This window comes from Athene noctua, chromosome 1 (assembly GCF_965140245.1).
Source record: "Athene noctua chromosome 1, bAthNoc1.hap1.1, whole genome shotgun sequence".
Classification (NCBI taxonomy): Eukaryota; Metazoa; Chordata; class Aves; order Strigiformes; family Strigidae; genus Athene; species Athene noctua.
In genome coordinates, this window is record NC_134037.1 from 533,472 (window position 1) to 550,305 (window position 16,834).

General features: G+C 72.9%; 1 protein-coding gene across 3 annotated transcripts in view; it reads right to left on the reverse strand.

Moving 5' to 3' along the window:
• The window catches only part of DNMT3A (DNA methyltransferase 3 alpha), a 38,742-nt gene extending 29,186 nt beyond the window's left edge, over positions 1-9,556 (reverse strand). For 2 of the 3 annotated variants that reach the window (XM_074895237.1, XM_074895235.1), the window contains exons 1-3: positions 9,453-9,556; positions 3,438-3,674; positions 172-276 (exon numbers count right to left, since the gene is read on the reverse strand). In XM_074895237.1, the coding sequence (XP_074751338.1) occupies positions 172-276; positions 3,438-3,506 (174 nt within the window). In that variant the 5' untranslated portion in view covers positions 3,507-3,674; positions 9,453-9,556. The remainder of the gene's footprint in view (positions 1-171; positions 277-3,437; positions 3,675-9,452) is intronic. The other variant, XM_074895239.1, reaches the window with a different exon arrangement.
• Positions 9,557-16,834: the final 7,278 nt, after the last annotated feature.

Below are 16,834 nucleotides of genomic sequence, written 5' to 3' on the forward strand. Positions count from 1 at the left end.
GCGGCGGGAGCCGGGGACGCCGGCGAGGGGGCAGCGCTGGGGGCCGGGGGGGACACAGCTCCCCTCCTGCCGCCCCGCCGCCCTTGGGCTCTGCTCCTGGCCAGAGGCTGCGTGCCCGGCACGCCGGGAGCCCCCCAACCTGGCCCCCGCGCCCGGCGCCCGCTGGCTCACCTGGGCATGCTTGCGCTTCCGCCCGGGCCGCCCGGCTTTCCTCATGGGCGTCCCCGGCTCCTGCTTCTCCTCCTTGCTCTGGTTCTCCTCGGGCTCCTCTTCCCCCTGCGAGCCGGAGACAGAGAGGACGGTTACGCCGCCGGCCCCGGGGCCGGGCAGCCTGGGGTCCTGGGCACGGCTCCACTCCTGCTTGGCATCGCCAGCACCGCGGGCGCAGCGTGTGGCCGGCAAGGCAGGCGCATGGCCGGCATCGCCACGCCGGTAGCCCCCGGCCACCATCAGAGGGGCAACCGTGGCTCTTGCCATGGCGTGGGCCGCAGCACGAGCCATCGTGGGCCGGGCGCCTTCGCCTCCTGCGCCGCGGCCGGCTCGGGGGTACGTGCCTGCTGCCACAACCCACCGGAGCCCTGCAAGTGTGGGGCTGGGGTCTCCTGCGGGGACCCCCCGGCACGGCGGGGATGGCACTGCCGGGCGCCCCGCAGCTCCCTGAGGCCGAGGGCATGCCCCAGGAGCCAGGGCGCCCTCGGAGCGGGCACGCAGCTGCCTGCTTCACCGCACCGCCCCCAGCGCGGGCGCTTCGGGGGGCCACGCACCCCTCCCCACGGCACGTCCCCCCCCGCGCGGCGCCGTGCCCCAGCCCCGGGGTGCTGGCAGGGCGCCTGCGCCGGCACGGGCGGAGGAGCAGGAAGGTGGCGCCGGGAAATGAACCTGCTCCCCGCGCCGGGGAGCGGCCCGAGGAGCGCGGCGTGCCGGGGGACCCCGCTCCCCGCTCGGGGGGGGCCTGTGGCACGGCGGGGGGACGGACACGCGGGGCCCCGGGCGTGTCCCGCGGTGGCGGTGCCGGTTTCACCTGAGCCCCAGAAGATCCCGGCGGCAGCGGCCAAGGCAGGAAGAGGCCGCGGAGGGGGAGCGGGGAAGGAGGAGAGGCCGGCGGGGGGCTGGCGAGGGAGAGGCCGGGGAGGGGATGGGGCTGGCAGCCAGACAGCGCCGACATCCAGCTGCAGCCGCGTTCCTGCCGCGCCGCAGCCGGCACATCCCCACGGGGGTCTGGCCCAAAGGGTCCCGGGGGGCCGGGACGTGCCGTACCCCACGGCCGTGGTGCCGCGGGCCATTGCCCATCTCCCCGTGCCACGGGCCGTGCCCGTGGCATCGCACCGGAGCCACGTGCCGGCTCATCCCCAGCCGCCATCGCAGGCTGCCGGCACCGCGCTGGCGCCAGCCCCATCGCCGTGGGCAGGGCAGCCCCCAACGGCCCCCCCCAGCGTCGCAGTGACCAGGCCTCGGCCCTGGCACCGCGGCCGGCGGGGAGAGGCGGCACCGCGGCCCCCGGGGGCTCAGCCCCGGGCGGAGAATTCTGCGGCGGGTCCAAGGACGACGTCAGGATCACGGTTCCAGCTCCACCCCGGCGCCGGAGCCAAACGGGGTCCCCGGGGGGGGATTCCCAGGGGTCCCTGCCCCCGCAGGCCCACCGCACCGTGTGCCAGAGCTGGCTGGGGCGTGCACAGCAGATCCTGCCCCCCCCCGCTTTTGGGGGGACGTGCCTTGCCAAACCCCGCGGCGCTGCGCTTTGTCCCAGCTGGAGCTGCCGCCGGGCTCAGCAGCTCCCGCCACCACCGCGGCACTCGGCAGCACCGAGGAGCCTGGGGGGGCCCAGCCCCGCTCCTGGCAGCAGCGAGCCCCCCCCCCGACAACCATCCTTCTGACTCCAGCGCCCCAGTTTTGGCCGGGCCCTGGTGCCGTTCGTGCTGGGTGTAAAGCAAAGCTGCGGCGGGGTGTCAAGTGCGCGGTGCTGGCACGGACTGGATGTGGCCGGGGAGGCGATGGGGGGGGCTCGGGGGGCTCTGCGTGGTCTCCCCCTCTCTGAGGATGTCCGTGGTGCCCCAGCCCTGTCCCACTGTGCCAGCGGCAGCACCGGGGTTGCAGGGCCCCCGCTCAGGGCACAGCGGGCACCCCAAAAGGGGGGTGGTGGTGAGATGTGGGGGTGCAGCCCAGTCAAAGGGCTGCGAGGGGGCTCCGCTCCCCCCAGCCTGGGCACCCCGCTCCCCTTTCTCCCCGGGGCCAGGCCGGGCTCGGGGCTGCTCGGCGCATCCCCCCCCCGCGATGCGCCGCGCTTCTGCGCCGCTGCCAAGCAACAACCCAGAGGGAAACCACCGCCGAGGAGGAGAAGCTGCCGCATGACGCAGTGCCGGCTCCACCGCCGCCGCGCCGGGTCCCAGCTCCCGGCTGCACCGGGTGGCACCTGGGGGTCCTCGGCAGCGTGGGGGGGGGATGAAACCAGCCCCATGGGGCAGGAGAAGGCGGGTGTGGAGACCCCCCCGATATCGCACGGGACCTGGTGCACGGCCTCGTCAGGTCCGTGCCGAGACCCGCGGTGCCCCGTCACGCTCCCGGTGCCAGCGACCTGCCCGCGCCCGCTTGGGTGTGATATACCGTGGGGGGAGCACGGGACCCGCCGCCCACCCACCGCCCCCCCCAGTTCCCTCGTTCCCCCTGGTTGTGCCGTGAACGTGCCGGGCACTTCCCAAGGGACACGTGGGAGCCGGGAGCGATGGCCGGGGAGCACCGGCGCGGCCGCCACGGCCCAGCCAGCCGGGAGGAACTCGGATGACCCCGACCCCGCGCTGCCAGCGGCGGGACGGCGTCCAGCTGGCCCACAGCCCCGGTCCCCACGCCACGACCGGGCCAGGCCCTGCCCCTGCGCCCGCCGGGACGCTCCTCTCGGTGGCAAGAGCGACGCCTTTGCCGGCACCAGCACCCGCCACGGTGGGGACACGGTCACCAAACCCAGCGCAGCCCCTCGCCCAGCCCACGGCCACCCACCCACCCCCAGAGCTGGGGTAACCCCCTTTCTAGGGGGGTAACCCCCTTCCTGGGGCGGGCACGCCATCGTGGCAGCCCCCTCCCCGCCGCCGGTGCTTGCCCTGGCCGGGAGGTGACAGCAGGTCTCCGCTTCGCCGTCCCCTCCCCGCACTCCCCCACCGCCAGGAATAGCTCAATCCGCGCTAATCCCGGCCGCGGCTCAGGGCTCCCCCCGTCCGGCACCGCGCTCCCCGCCGCGGCGAGGGGGGGCAGCAGGGCTGGCACGCGGCGGAGGGGACCCCGCAACCCGCTTCCCCTTCACGCCTGCCAGCCGGTGTTTGGCCAGGAGCGAGCCGGACCCCCCCCGGAGCCCGGTGACAGCCGTGGCACGAGCAGGGGGGGCCCCCGCTTCCCCAGCAGCCCCCCCCGACGTGCCGGGAGCCGTCAGAGCCGCGGCGGGCGCCTACCTTGTGCGTGTCGAGCGCCTCGCGGTTGGGAGCGGGGCTGCTGGCGTCGAGGGTCCCGCTGGACGGCATGGTGGGGGGCGCGGGCGGGCGCCTGGGACCGTCGTCTCTTCAGCACCGAAGCGGATCCCGCCGCCGCCGCCGCGCTCCGGCTCTCTGCGCCGAGGAGGGGTCCGGGAGCCGTCGCCCGCCGCCGCGGCCAGCCCCTGCGTCCCGCCGCCTGCCTGGGTCTTCCTGCCACTGCGGGAAGCGGAGAGGGACGGGGTGAGGGGGGGGGAACGTCGGCCCCGCCGCCCCCCACCCGCCGCCCCGGCAATTATTAACACGCCACAACCTTGACTCGGCCGGGCTGGGCTGGGGCCTCGTCCCCGGCATCGCCCCAGGGTGCGGGGTGTCACGGTGCAGGGCGCTGAGCGTGGAGTGGGTGCGCAGGCAGGGCTGTGGGGTGCAGGCAGGGCTGTGGGGTGCAGGCAGGGCTGTGAGGCACAGGCAGGGATGCAGGCAGGGGTGCGGGGTGCAGGCAGGAGTGCGGGGTGCAGGCAGGGCTGTGAGGCACAGGCAGGGGTGCGGGCAGGGGTGCAGGGTGCAGGCAGGGTGCGGGGTGCAGGCAGGGGTGCAGGCAGGGCTGTGAGGCACAGGCAGGGGTGCAGGCAGGGTGTGGGGTGCAGGCAGGGTGCGGGGTGCAGGCAGGGGTGCAGGCAGGGCTGTGAGGCACAGGCAGGGGTGCAGGCAGGGTGTGGGGTGCAGGCAGGGTGCGGGGTGCGGGCAGGGGTGCAGGCAGGGCTGCGGGCAGGGCTGCGGGGGCGGCGTCAGCCCCGGCACCTGTTGCTATGGCAAACGCTGCATTAGCCATGGCCGGGGCTGCTGTTGCCTTTGGCACCGGCGCTGCGATTTGTTTCTAGAGCTTTCCAGCCGCAGCCGCTGCCGGCCGGCGGGCGGGTGCTGGGGGGCTGCCGGCAGCGGGGGCCGCCGCTGCGCCAACGAAACCCAACACCCCGCGCGGCCCCCCCAGCCCCGGCCCCCCGCCTGCCTGCAGCGGGGGCTGCCCACGAGGCTTTGGGGGGGTGGAGGGGGGGGGGGGGGTTGCAGCCACCCCCCACCCCCCGCAGCGGTGCCGCGGCAGGTTGGGGGGGACCCCTGGGAACTCGGGGTGCTGGGCAAGGAGGGAGGGGGGGCAGGGTCCTCCAGCGCGGCCCCTTTCGCAGGCAGGGTTTGGGGCAGGGGGGTGTGGGCAGGGGGTGCAGGATGGGGTGCGGGACACGGGACGGCGGTGTGGGATGGAGGATGGGGGGGCGCAGGCTGCCCCCCGCCCCGTGGGAGCCGGGCAGGGGCTTCCCCGTCCCGCTCCTTCTCCATCTCAGGGTGAGGGGGACACCCCATCCCCGCCGCCATCCCGGGGCACCGGCCGTGCCAGCCCCCCGGGGTGAGGGGCCGGGGCTGGCACCCGGCACCCCGAGCACCCCCACGGCGCCCGCCGGGCAGCCGCGGTGCCGCGGCACGGTGGCACCTGGGCCACCTCCCCGGCAAAGCCGCGGGCACGGGAGGACACGTGTCGCCGGGAAGCACCCGGGGACACCCCGGCTGCACCCAGGCACCTCCGCGGCAGCGGCACCCCCGGGGGGGTCCCCTGGTGCCCAGAGACACCGACGGGGAGCGGGGGGTGCCGGTGTCCCCTAAAAACCCCATCTCGGCCACCCCCGGCCCCTCGGTCCAGCCCCACCGCGCCGGGGTCCCTCCGACAGCCCCGGGGGGGTGGGGGGGTGGGTAAGGCCCCCCCTTTTCGTGCCGCCGGGAGCCCGGGGAGCGCGGCGGCAGCGAGCCGCCCCGTTTGGCGCTGCCGAAGGGCCAGCTCGCGGGCTTTGATTCGCTTCCAGCAAACATGGTCTCCGAACGCACTAAAAATAGTTGGGCTGCGTACAAACCCCCGCGGCAGCCCCGGCCCGGCGGCCGCCGAACAAAAGACGGGGAAAGGGGCGGGGGGGGGAAAGAAACCGGCGACAGCAGCCGCCTCCCGCTCCCCCAGCCCCGCCGCCGGCGCCCCGTGGGGCGAACGCGGCCTCGCCGCGAGGGTCCGTGCCGCGGCCCCCGCCACCGGCCCCGCTCCCCGCGCTCTTACCCGGCCGAGGCTCGCCCGCCGCGGCGCGATGGGACGGGACGGGACGGGGGGAGCGGCGATGCCGTTAGGCCGCCGAGACCCTCCTCCCGCGGCACCGGGGCATCCCCTCGCCGCGGCGGTGGGGGACAGACCCTCGTCCGGCGGCTGGCGGGGAGGGACTCGCCGCCTTCCCTCCTGCCTCCCTATTTAACGGCTCGGGCTGACCTTACGGCTGACGGCGAGCGGGGGAACCGGCAGCCCCAGCCCGCGCCGTGCCGCTCCCGCACGGCAGGGCCCCGGCGAGTCACGCTCGCCGCACGGCAGAGGCGTTTCAAAGTAGGTTACCTGCGATGGATGGATGAGACACGCGGCGTTGACAAAAAAAAGAGAGAGAAAAAAAAACCCGCCTTTTTTTTTTTTTTATATTTCGGGACCTCGCCGGCGCCCGCCGTTGCCGTGCCGCAGCCGGGAACCCGCAGAAACCCAAACGGCCATTTTAGGTGATGGCGAGCGGGGTCCCCGACAGCCCCCCGTGCCGGTGGCGGGTGACACCTCCACCGCAGTGTGTGTGCGTGTGTGTGGCCCCCCCCCGCCCCCCCCCCCCCCCGCTCCTGTCCTAACGTGACCCCGCGTGCAGCATCCCCCGGCGCGGTGACACCCACCGGCTTTGGACGGGGTCCCTCGTGCCGGTGCCGAAGGCGGCGGGGACGCGCGAGGGACCCCGTCCAAACGCCTCTCCCGTGACAAGTGCCGCAGCGTATTATTATTGTTGTTGTCACTTTGAGTCACCGCCACCCCCGGGCAGCCGCGCTCCTCCTCCTCCTCCTCCTCCTCCTCCTCCTTCCCAAGCGCCGGGGAAGAAGTTCAGGATTGACTCAGAGGGGCCGGGAGCCGCGGCCATGAGTCACCCCCCACCCCCTGCGCCCCCCACCCCTGACTCACGGCGGGGGCTCCCCCCACCTCCCCTGCACCCCACGGCGTGGGAGCTGCTGGCAGGGGCAACCAGAGACGGGGGGGGGGGTGTCCCCCGGGGCCCAAAATTGAGCCGAACAGCAACAGCTCCCCTGCGATCGCCTCCGGCAGACGGTTGTGCCGAAACCACCGTGGCGGGCGCGCGTTGACCTCATCCCCCGTAATTATCACTTACGAGCAAAATATTTGGCCACGCGGCTCGGGGGTGCACGTGGCGGGCAGGGAAGCTCCTGTCCTCGCCCTGGCCAACTGGGAACCGCTGCTGGCTGCCACGGGGGGGTTCAGAGGGGACGAGGCGTCAGCGTCTGCTGGCAGCAGGTGCCCCCCCCCCAGCTCCCAAAACCAGTCCCGGCACGGAGGAGGGGGGACCCCAGGAGCGAGCCGGCCTCGCGCCGCCCCCCCCAGGAGTCGGATCCTGCAAAGCGGGAGCAGCCGTCACCCAAAAGTGCCCGTGGGGTAGGACAGGCCCGGGGGGCCGAGGCCCCCGCGGCGGGACGCGGTGCCGCTCTGCCGGAGGGGTTCATGAAGGAGCTGCCGAGCGCGCGGAGCTCCGGGAACGCCTCGTCGCCGGGAGCCGAGGAGCTCGACGTGCTCAGCTTACCCGTGGGGAAAAAAAAAATGCCAAGAGATGATGCGATTACGGTGAGCGAGCGGCGCTGCGGGCAGAGCCCCCGGCACGCCGGAAACCCTCCAGCTGGCAGGGGAGCAGGGCCGGGAGCCGAGCCGGGGCGATTCAAACTGGCAACCAGGTACGGGCTTTGAACTGGGAAGGGCGGTTAACCGCGGGAACGGGCCCAACCGGCGGCGGCGGGTTCCCGCGCGTGCTGAGCCCCACGGCAAGGAAGCGGGACGGCGGCTCGGCCCCGTGCCACGGCTCCGGCGGGAATTCAGATGGCGTCAAAACCCCGAAGCGACCCGCGGCCTCGAGGGCGAGCGGGTCCCGGAGCGAACCAGAGAGCAGACGACGTCCCCAGCGCCGCGAAACCGGCTCCTTCCGCGGAGCCGGCGCTGCCGGGGCACGCGTGTGCCTGGCACACGTATGCCCCGGGCACACGCGGGCGCGTGCCGGCGGTTCCCTGGCGAGCCCGGCGGGTGCCGCACGCTCGCGTACAGCCCGTGGCAGGCGGGCAGCGGCGCAGGCAGCGCCCGTGGGAAGGCGTCGGGCAGGGACGCGCAGATGTGCGCAGACCTAAAAATACCCCACGAAAACCACCCCCCGAAGGCCCCCGAGCCACCGGCGCGGGCAGCACCGGGGGCAAAGCGGCGGGTTTGAGGCGCGGAGGTCGCCCGCGCTCGGCACCTCGGCGGTCACGTAGGCAGGCGGGGGGAGGCCGCGGGCTCGCCGGCCGGCACGGGCACCGGGTCCCACCTTTCCTCGAGCGGCGGCGGGCGCTGCCCGTCCCCGACAGAAGCTCCCGCTCGGAAGTTTCGAGCTGACTCAGCACGCAAGGCCGGCGGCAGGCGCGGGAGCTGCCGGGAGCAGCCGCCGGCGACGGCAACATCCGCTCCCCTCCGGCTGCCCGCGGCCGAAGGCTTCGAGGGATTTGCTGCGAGCCGGTGCCGGGGGTCCCCGTCCGGGGCTCCCCCGTGGCGTCGGGCGAGGGGGAAGGCGGCGGGGTGAAGCCGGGGCAGGATGCGGGCGCCCACCGTGGCAGCCGGCTCCTGCCACCGCGCGCCCGGCCGGCACCGCACGCCAATCCCGCGGTGACACCGTCTACGTCACACAAAGGGAAGAAATAAAGAAAGAGGAACTGAGCGAAGAGGAAAATTTCATTTGGCCACAGGTTCGCGCACACGAACACCCGAAAATGAAACCGGGGGGGGGGTGGGCGATGTGCGGGGAGAGAAAAAATAAATGAGAGGGGAAAAGGGGGAAGCAAGCGGGCGGCCCAGCCGCGTCCCCCCGGGGCCGGGGGAGCGGGCAGGCAGCGGGCAGGCAGCGGGCAGGCAGCGGGCAGGCAGCGGGCAGCAGGCAGCACCCTGCCAGGCCTCTGCCCCGCGCCGCCCCCTCCCCGCTCCGGGCTGCGGCTTCTTCTGCTTCCCGCGGGGGGGATTTTTTTTTTTTGGGGTGTAAAAAATAAAAAACTTGTGTCAGGCGGCGCGGCCGGCCCGAGCCCCCCGGGGTGACTCCGCCGCTGCCGCCCGGGGTTGGGGGGGGTGGGTGCGGGCAGGGACCCCGCACCCCGGGCCGGGGGCTCCCCCCGGGTCTCCGGGCCCCGGCGCGGGATGGGGAGCCGGGGGGGGGGATGTCTCACCCCGGGGGGTCTCCGCTGCCGCGGGCGGCGGGCTGGGGCTTGGCGGGGGGGACGGCACCCCCACCCGCGGCGGTGACACCCCCGGGGCGGCCTCGCAGCCCCGGAGCGGGCCGGGCCGGGGCCCCGCGCTGCCCTTCAGCCGCCCGGCGCGGCGCTCAAGGACACGGCGGCGCCGCGGGGGCCGGGCCCGCCGGGCCGCGCCGCCGCCCCCCCCACACCCCGCACACCCCCCCGCCGAGCGGGGCCGGGCCGGGAGCGGGGGCGGCGGGGCGGGCGGGGGGGCGAGGCGGGCCCGGCCCGGCGGGTGGCGGCCCGGCCGCTGCCATGTTTTCCTGCTCGGCGCTGCACCCCCCCCCCGTTCTCCTCCGCCGGCCCGGCCCCGCCGCAGCCCCCGCGACGCCACCGGGGCCGGGGCACGGGGGGGGGGGCCGGGGCCGGGGCCACCGGGGCGGGGGTGTCGGCGGGGGGGGGTGCCTGCGGGCCGGAGGGAGCCGAACCGCCCCGAGCGGAGCCGAGCGGAGCCGAACGGAACCGAGCGGAGCCGAACCCGAGCCGAGCGGAGCCGAACCCGAGCCGAGTGCCGCCGAGCCGAGGCGCGGCGGGGGGGTGGCGGGGGGGCTGCCCCGTCCCGGGGGTCCGCGGGGGCTCTTCCCCCGCTGCAGGCCCCGGTGTCCGCGCCGCCGCGGGGGCCGTTACCTGGGCCGGTGCGGGCCCGGCGCGCCGTGCCGAGCCGTGCCGAGCCGCCGCCGCCGCTGCGCTCCCGGCGAGGCCTCCTCCTCCTCCCGCAGCGCCGCCGCCTCCACTGCAGCACCGAGCCGCGCCGCCCGCCCGCCCGCCGCGCGGTCCTAGCGCCCGCCGGGCCGCGCTCAGCCGCGGCGTCGCGCCGGGCCGGGCTGAGCCTGGCCGAGCCGAGCCGAGCGTAGGCGAGGGGTGCGCGGGGGGTCACGCCGAGCCGGGCTGGGTGAGGCAGTGCCAAGCGCAGCCGAGCTGAGCCAGGCTGGGCCAGGCTGGGTTGAGCCAGTGTAGTGCTGAGCCAGGCCGGGCCACCGTGAGCCAACCCCTGCCGGACCAGGCCAAGGCAAACTGAGCTGTGCCATGTTGTGCTGGGCTAAGGCGCGCTGGGCCAAGCTGAGCCAGGCCCAGCAGTCTCGTGCAGAGCTGGCCTAAAGCCACTCTGAGCCGAGCTGAGGTCCAGGCTGTGCTGTACTGAGCCAGGCTGTGCCAGGCTGTGCCGTGCTGAGCCAGGCTGTGCCAGGCTGTGCCGTGCTAAGCCGAGCTGTGCCAGGCTGTGCCGTGCTGAGCCAGGCTGTGCCAGGCTGTGCCATGCTAAGCCAAGCTGTGCCAGGCTGTGCCGTGCTGAGCCAAGCTGTGCCAGGCTGTGCCGTGCTAAGCCAGGCTGTGCCAGGCTGTGCCGTGCTAAGACGAGCTGTGCCAGGCTGTGCCGTGCTGAGCCAGGCTGTGCCAGGCTGTGCCGTGCTGAGCCAGGATGTGCCAGGCTGTGCCGTGCTAAGCCAAGCTGTGCCAGGCTGTGCTGTGCTGAGCCAGGATGTGCCAGGCTCTGTCGTGCTGAGCCAGGCTGTGCCAGGCTGTGCCGTGCTAAGCCAAGCTGTGCCAGGCTGTGCTGTGCTGAGCCAGGATGTGCCAGGCTGTGTCGTGCTGAGCCAGGCTGTGCCAGGCTGTGCCATGCTAAGCCAAGCTGTGCCAGGCTGTGCTGTGCTAAGCCAAGCTGTGCCAGGCTGTGCCGTGCTGAGCCAAGCTGTGCCAGCCACACCGAGCAGTGCCAGGCCGTGCCGTGCTAAGCCAAGCCGTGCCGTGCTGAGCCAAGCTGTGCCATACCCAGCCAAGGGGCACCAAGGCTGTGCCATGCCCGGCTGTGCCGTGCTGAGCTGTGCCGAAGCGAGCCAGGCTGGGCAGTGCCGTGCTGTGCCGTGCAGCACCGAGTTGTGCCGCGCCAACACGCCCGTCTGTGCCCAGCTGTGCCAGCTGTGTGCTGCTACGCTGAGCCGTGCGGTGCTGAGCCCCGCAGAGGCACTGCCCGGACGTCTCTGGGCGATGCTGGGCACCCTCACCCCCCGCCCCAGCAGCCTCCTCCGGCCCCAGGCTGGGGGGCTGGATGGGACACCCCCCAGCCCCTTCCCCTCCCGGCCAGAGGGCTGCCGGGGCGAGCGGGGGCCGGGGCACCCTGGGGGCACCTTCCTGTGCCAGGCGTTTCCTGGCAGCCCCCCCCGAGGGGCTCCGAGCCCGGCGACGGGCACGGACACACGGCGAGGGCTCGGCGGGCTGGTGAGGGGCCGGGGGCTCAGGTGCTGCGACATCTCCGAGTCTCCTGAACATGAACACACCTGAGGCTTCCTGGGGGGGGGTGCGGCCCCTGCGGCACCCCCGGCCGTTGTGGGTGCTGGGGAGGGACCCTGAGCCCGGCACCGCCGGGACCGACCCGCCGGCATGGCTGCGGGGGGCATCGGAGACCCCCAGAGAGCCGCCGTGTTGGAGGAGGGGGGCCCTGGGGGGCTGGGGGGAGGTTGCTGTGTCCCCCCCGCCACGACGGGCACCCAGGGACGCCGGCACCGCCGCCCCCGACACCTCGCACACGGCACCGGCTGCACCAAAGGCGGCACCGGCAGGTGCTGAGGAGGGGGTGACCGCGGGGGGGGGGGCCCAGCCTGCCCCGGGGACCCCCCCAGCACCATCCGGATGAGCGCCCGGGGTCCCAGGCTGGTGTCCGCGGCCCCTGGCGCTGGCACAGGGGGGCCCAGCCGTGCTCCTGCAGCCCCACTCCGGCCCCCGCCGCTCCCGGCAGGGCCCCGGCTCGGCTTCGGTGCTGGAAGGCGCCTGGTGCACATGGGGGCACTGTAAAATAAGACATTAATTAATAATAATAATTAATGCCGCATTCCCCTGACTTAATAGGCCGTCTCCTTCGCGCTGCGGGGGAAGGCTGCTCCCGCTCCCGCTCCCGCGGGTCTCTCGCCGGAGCCTTTCGGCGGGTGCCGCTGGGCCAGGCTGGTGAGGGGCCGGTGCCCGCGGCAAAGGCTGCCCGCACTGCCCGCACTGCCCGCACTGCCCGCTGCCTGCACTGCCTGCACTGCCCGCTGCCCGCACTGCCCGCTGCCTGCACTGCCTGCACTGCCCGCTGCCCACACTGCCCGCACTGCCCGCGCTGCCCGCTGCCCGCTGCCCGCACTGCCCGCCACGCAGCACCGGAGCTCAGCCCCGGCACAACTCGTTTCCCCACGGCGGAAGGCGGCCCGGCCGCCCGGGGGATCCTGCTGGGGCCGCGGTGCCGGCAGCCGCCGTGGGTCTCTGGCACCGGGCCGGGCCGCAGAGGCTTCGTCCCACGGCCCGGTGCCGCCACGGCCCGGCGCTGGGTGAGATGGTTTCCCCGGCTGCTGGCACCGGCGGTGGCTGCAGCGGTGGCGAGCCCGCAGCGAGCTCGGGCACGCTGACCCCCCCCCGCATCCCCGCGGCCTCGCCGTGTGCCGCCCAGGGCCGTGCCGGGGCCGTACCGGGGCCGTACCGGGGCCGTGCCCGGTCTGTGCCACAGCGAGGGGCCTCGGCGACGCCGTCGCGAGCCCCGCGCTCGGGTTTGCGGCGGCACGTGCGCTCCCGTTCCCCGCTCCCGGCTCCTGCTCCCCCGCGGGGATGTTTTTTTTTTCCGTGGCCCGCAGCCCCGGTTGCGGCGGCGTTGGCGCAGCCGCCCTCGCGCCCCGGCACGGCCACGCCAGCGGGCCCGGGGCTGCGGCGCCGCAGGGGCCGGTGGCGGTGGCGCTGGGGTTGGCCGCCAGCCCGGCAGCCGCCCGGGCACGCCCCGCTCCCGTGCAGCGCGCGCTGCCTGCGGGCCCGGTGCGGGCAGCGCGCGGGGGCAGAGCCAGGGGCAGGGCAGCGGCGCGTAGGTACGGCCGTGTGTGGGTACTCTGTGTGTAGGTACTCTGTGTGTGGGTACTCTGTGTGTAGGTACTCTGTGTGTGGGTACTCTGTGTGTGGGTACTCTGTGTGTAGGTACGGCCATGTGTGGGTACTCTGTGTGTAGGTACTCTGTGTGTGGGTACTCTGTGTGTGGGTACTCTGTGTGTGGGTACTCTGTGTGTAGGTACGGCCGTGTGTGGGTACTCTGTGTGTAGGTACTCTGTGTGTGGGTACTCTGTGCGTAGGTACTCTGTGTGTACGTACACTGTAGGTATGTACACTGTATGTAGTTACAGCTGTGTGTAGGTATGACTGTGTGCATGTATACCTGTGTGTAAGTACTCTCTGTGTAGGTATGGCTGCATGTAGGTACTGGGTGTAGGTGCTCTGTGTGTAGGTACAGCTGTGTGTAAGTGTAGCTGTGTGTAGGTACTCTGTGTAGGTACAGGTGTGTGTAGGTACTCTGTGTGCAGGTACTCTGTGTGTAGATACTCCGTGTGTAGGTACTGTGTGTAGCTGCTCTGTGTGTAGGTACAGGCATGTGTAAGTATTCTGTGTGCAGGCACTCGGTGTGTAGGTATGGCTGTGTGTAGGTACTCCGTGTGCAGGTACTCTGTGTGTATGTACTCCGTGTGCAGGCACTCGGTGTGTAGGTATGGCTGTGTGTAGGTACTCCGTGTGCAGGTACTCTGTGTGTATGTACTCCGTGTGCAGGCACTCGGTGTGTAGGTATGGCTGTGTGTAGGTACTCTGTGTGCAGGTACTCCGTGTGCAGGTACTCTGTGTGTATGTACTCCGTGTGCAGGCACTCGGTGTGTAGGTATGGCTGTGTGTAGGTACTCCGTGTGCAGGTACTCCGTGTGCAGGTACTCTGTGTGTATGTACTCCGTGTGCAGGCACTCGGTGTGTAGGTATGGCTGTGTGTAGGTACTCCGTGTGCAGGTACTCTGTGTGTATGTACTCCGTGTGCAGGCACTCGGTGTGTAGGTATGGCTGTGTGTAGGTACTCTGTGTGCAGGTACACCGTGTGTATGTACTCCGTGTGCAGGTACTCTGTGTGTAGGTACTCCGTGTGTATGCACTCTGTGTGTATGTACTCTGTGTGTATGTACTCTGTGCAGGTACTCGGTGTGTAGGCACGTCTCCACGCCCATACACCCCCCGCAGCGGCGGGGCCTGGTGCCGGCGGGGCCGGGGGGTCCCTGTGGCCGCGGGGTGGGTGCCCGGCGGCTCCCGAGCTCCGGCTGTGTGTACGGAGCGCCCCCGGTCCCCCCGGTGACAACCCCGGCGCGCCCCTCCCCGTCCTCGTCGTTCCCGGTGTTACCCCCCACATCACCCCCAGTGTCACTCCATCACCCCCAGTGTTACCCCACTGCTCCCAGTGTCACCCCATCACCCCCAGTGTCACTCCATCACCCCCAGTGTCACCCCATCGCTCCCGGAGTGACCCCGCCGGGATGTGGCAGCAGCGGGGGCCAGGGGGGGTTGTTGCCCTCCCACCTGCTCCTGCCCCACTGCCCGCTCCCTGCCCGTCCCCTGCCCGCTCCCTGCCCGCTCCCTGCCCGCTCCCTGCCCGTCCCCTGCCCGCTCCCTGCCCGCTCCCTGCCCGCTCCCTGCCCGTCCCCTGCCCGTCCCCTGCCCGTCCCCTGCCCGCTCCCTGCCCGCTCCCTGCCCGTCCCCTGCCCGCTCCCTGCCCGCTCCCTGCCCGTCCCCTGCCCGTCCCCTGCCCGCTCCCTGCCCGTCCCCTGCCCGCTCCCTGCCCGCTCCCTGCCCGTCCCCTGCCCGCTCCCTGCCCGCTCCCTGCCCGTCCCCTGCCCGTCCCCTGCCCGCTCCCTGCCCGTCCCCTGCCCGCTCCCTGCCCGCTCCCTGCCCGCTCCCTGCCCGTCCCCTGCCCGCTCCCTGCCCGCTCCCTGCCCGTCCCCTGCCCGTCCCCTGCCCGCTCCCTGCCCGTCCCCTGCCCGCTCCCTGCCCGCTCCCTGCCCGTCCCCTGCCCGTTCCCTGCCCGCTCCCTGCCCGTCCCCTGCCCGCTCCCTGCCCGCTCCCTGCCCGTCCCCTGCCCGTCCCCTGCCCGTCCCCTGCCCGCTCCCTGCCCGTCCCCTGCCCGTCCCCTGCCCGCCGGGCTCGTCCCAGCCGGCCGCGGCTCTGCCCGGGCTCAGCCTCCGCTCCAGCCGCTCTCCCCGCAGAGTTGGGGGGTCCCCGGGGTCCCCCCGCGCTGAGCAGCCGCCCCCCCCCGGCGGCTCGGCCTCGTCACCGGGCGCAGCGGCGGCGCCACGTCCCGGTGCCCCGGACGGCGGCTCCCCCCGGGGCGCGGGGGTCGGATTAGTTAATGTCGCCGAGGGGGCGGCCCCGGGGAGGGCGGTGACACCCCCCGGGCGGTTCCAGTGGCGCTGCCGCGGGGGGGGCACGGCCTGGCGCTGCCCGGGCGCGGGGGGAGCGCGGCACCGCGGGCAGGGGGGACCCCGAGGGACACAGACTTGGTGCCACCATGGGCCAAGGGACCCCAAGGGACACTGCTGTGATGCCACCGTGGGCTGAGGGGACCCCAAGGGACACAGGTGTGATGCCACCGTGGGAGAAGGGACACTAAAGAACGCAGATGTGATGTCACCATGGGCCAAGGGACCCCGAGGGATGCAGATGTGGTGCCACCGTGGCCTCAGGGACACCAAGGGATGCAGATGTGGCACCACTAGGGGCCAAGGGACCCCAAGGGACACCGCTGTGATGCCACCGTGGGCTGAGGGGACCCCAAGGGACACAGGTGTGATGCCACCATGGGAGAAGGGACACTAAGGAACGCAGATGTGATGCCATCATGGGCCAAGGGACACCAAGGGACGCAGATGTGGCACCACCATGGGCCAAGGGATCTCAAGGGATGTAGGTGTGATGCCACCATGGGCCAAGGGACCCCAAGGGACACTGCTGTGATGCCACCGTGGGCTGAGGGGACCCCAAGGGACACAGGTGTGATGCCACCATGGGAGAAGGGACACTAAGGAACGCAGATGTGATGCCATCATGGGCCAAGGGACACCAAGGGACGCAGATATGGCGCCACCATGGGCCAAGGGATCTCAAGGGATGTAGGTGTGATGCCACCATGGGCCAAGGGACCCCAAGAGACACAGGTGTGATGCCATCATGGCCCGGTGGCATGGACGTCCCCAACCCAGCGTCGTGCCATGGGGACACGGAGCGTGTCACACGGGTGTGTGTGTGTGCGCGTGCACAGGGCACACGTGTGCGAGGCAGCTGGGGGTGCCACGGGCGGGTGCGGGTGCGGGGAGGCCCAGGACCCCCGGGAAGGGCCCCCCCCCCCCCCCAGGGCCCGTGCGGGGCTCCCCGGCACCCGCGGCCGCACCCTCTGTGTCCCACCCCGATAACGGCGCCCGGCGCTGCCCGCGCGTCCGGGTGGGAGGAGGAGGGCTGGGAAGGGCCGGGGCTCACGGCGTCCCTGGGGGGTCCGGGGGGGTCCGTGGGGCTGAGCCCACCTGCGGCCCCTGTGCGAGCAGGGGCTGATCCCCCCCAGGGCCGGGGGCAATTGGGTTAAATACGGCGCTAATGAGGCATGAAAATGTTGTCACCTGTAGAATAAACAGGGACAGGGACAGGGATGGGGACAGGGACGGGGATGGGGACAGGGATGGGGATGGGGACAGGGTGAGGGACAGGGACAGGGATGGGGATGGGGACAGGGTGAGGGACAGGGACAGGGATGGGGACGGGGGACAGGGATGGGGACAGGGTGAGGGACAGGGACAGGGTGAGGGACAGGGGACAGGGATGGGGACAGGGGACAGGGATGGGGATGGGGACAGGGTGAGGGACAGGGGACAGGGATGGGGACAGGGGACAGGGATGGGGACAGGAATAGGGGACAGGGCCAGGGGACAGGGTGAGGGACAGGGGACAGGGATTGGGACAGGGTGAGGGCCAGGGACAGGGTGAGGGACAGGGGACAGGGATGGGGACAGGGTGAGGGACAGGGACAGGGATGGGGACAGGAATAGGGGACAGGGCCAGGGGACTGGGACACAGGTGCCACTGGACAGGCTCCCTGGCTGCAAACAGGCCCCGTGTCCCCACCCAGCACCCACGTCCCCCCGGAACCCCCAGCACCCTCATGTGCCCTCGGGGAGGGGCACAGGGCACACCCTGGGGACCCCCCG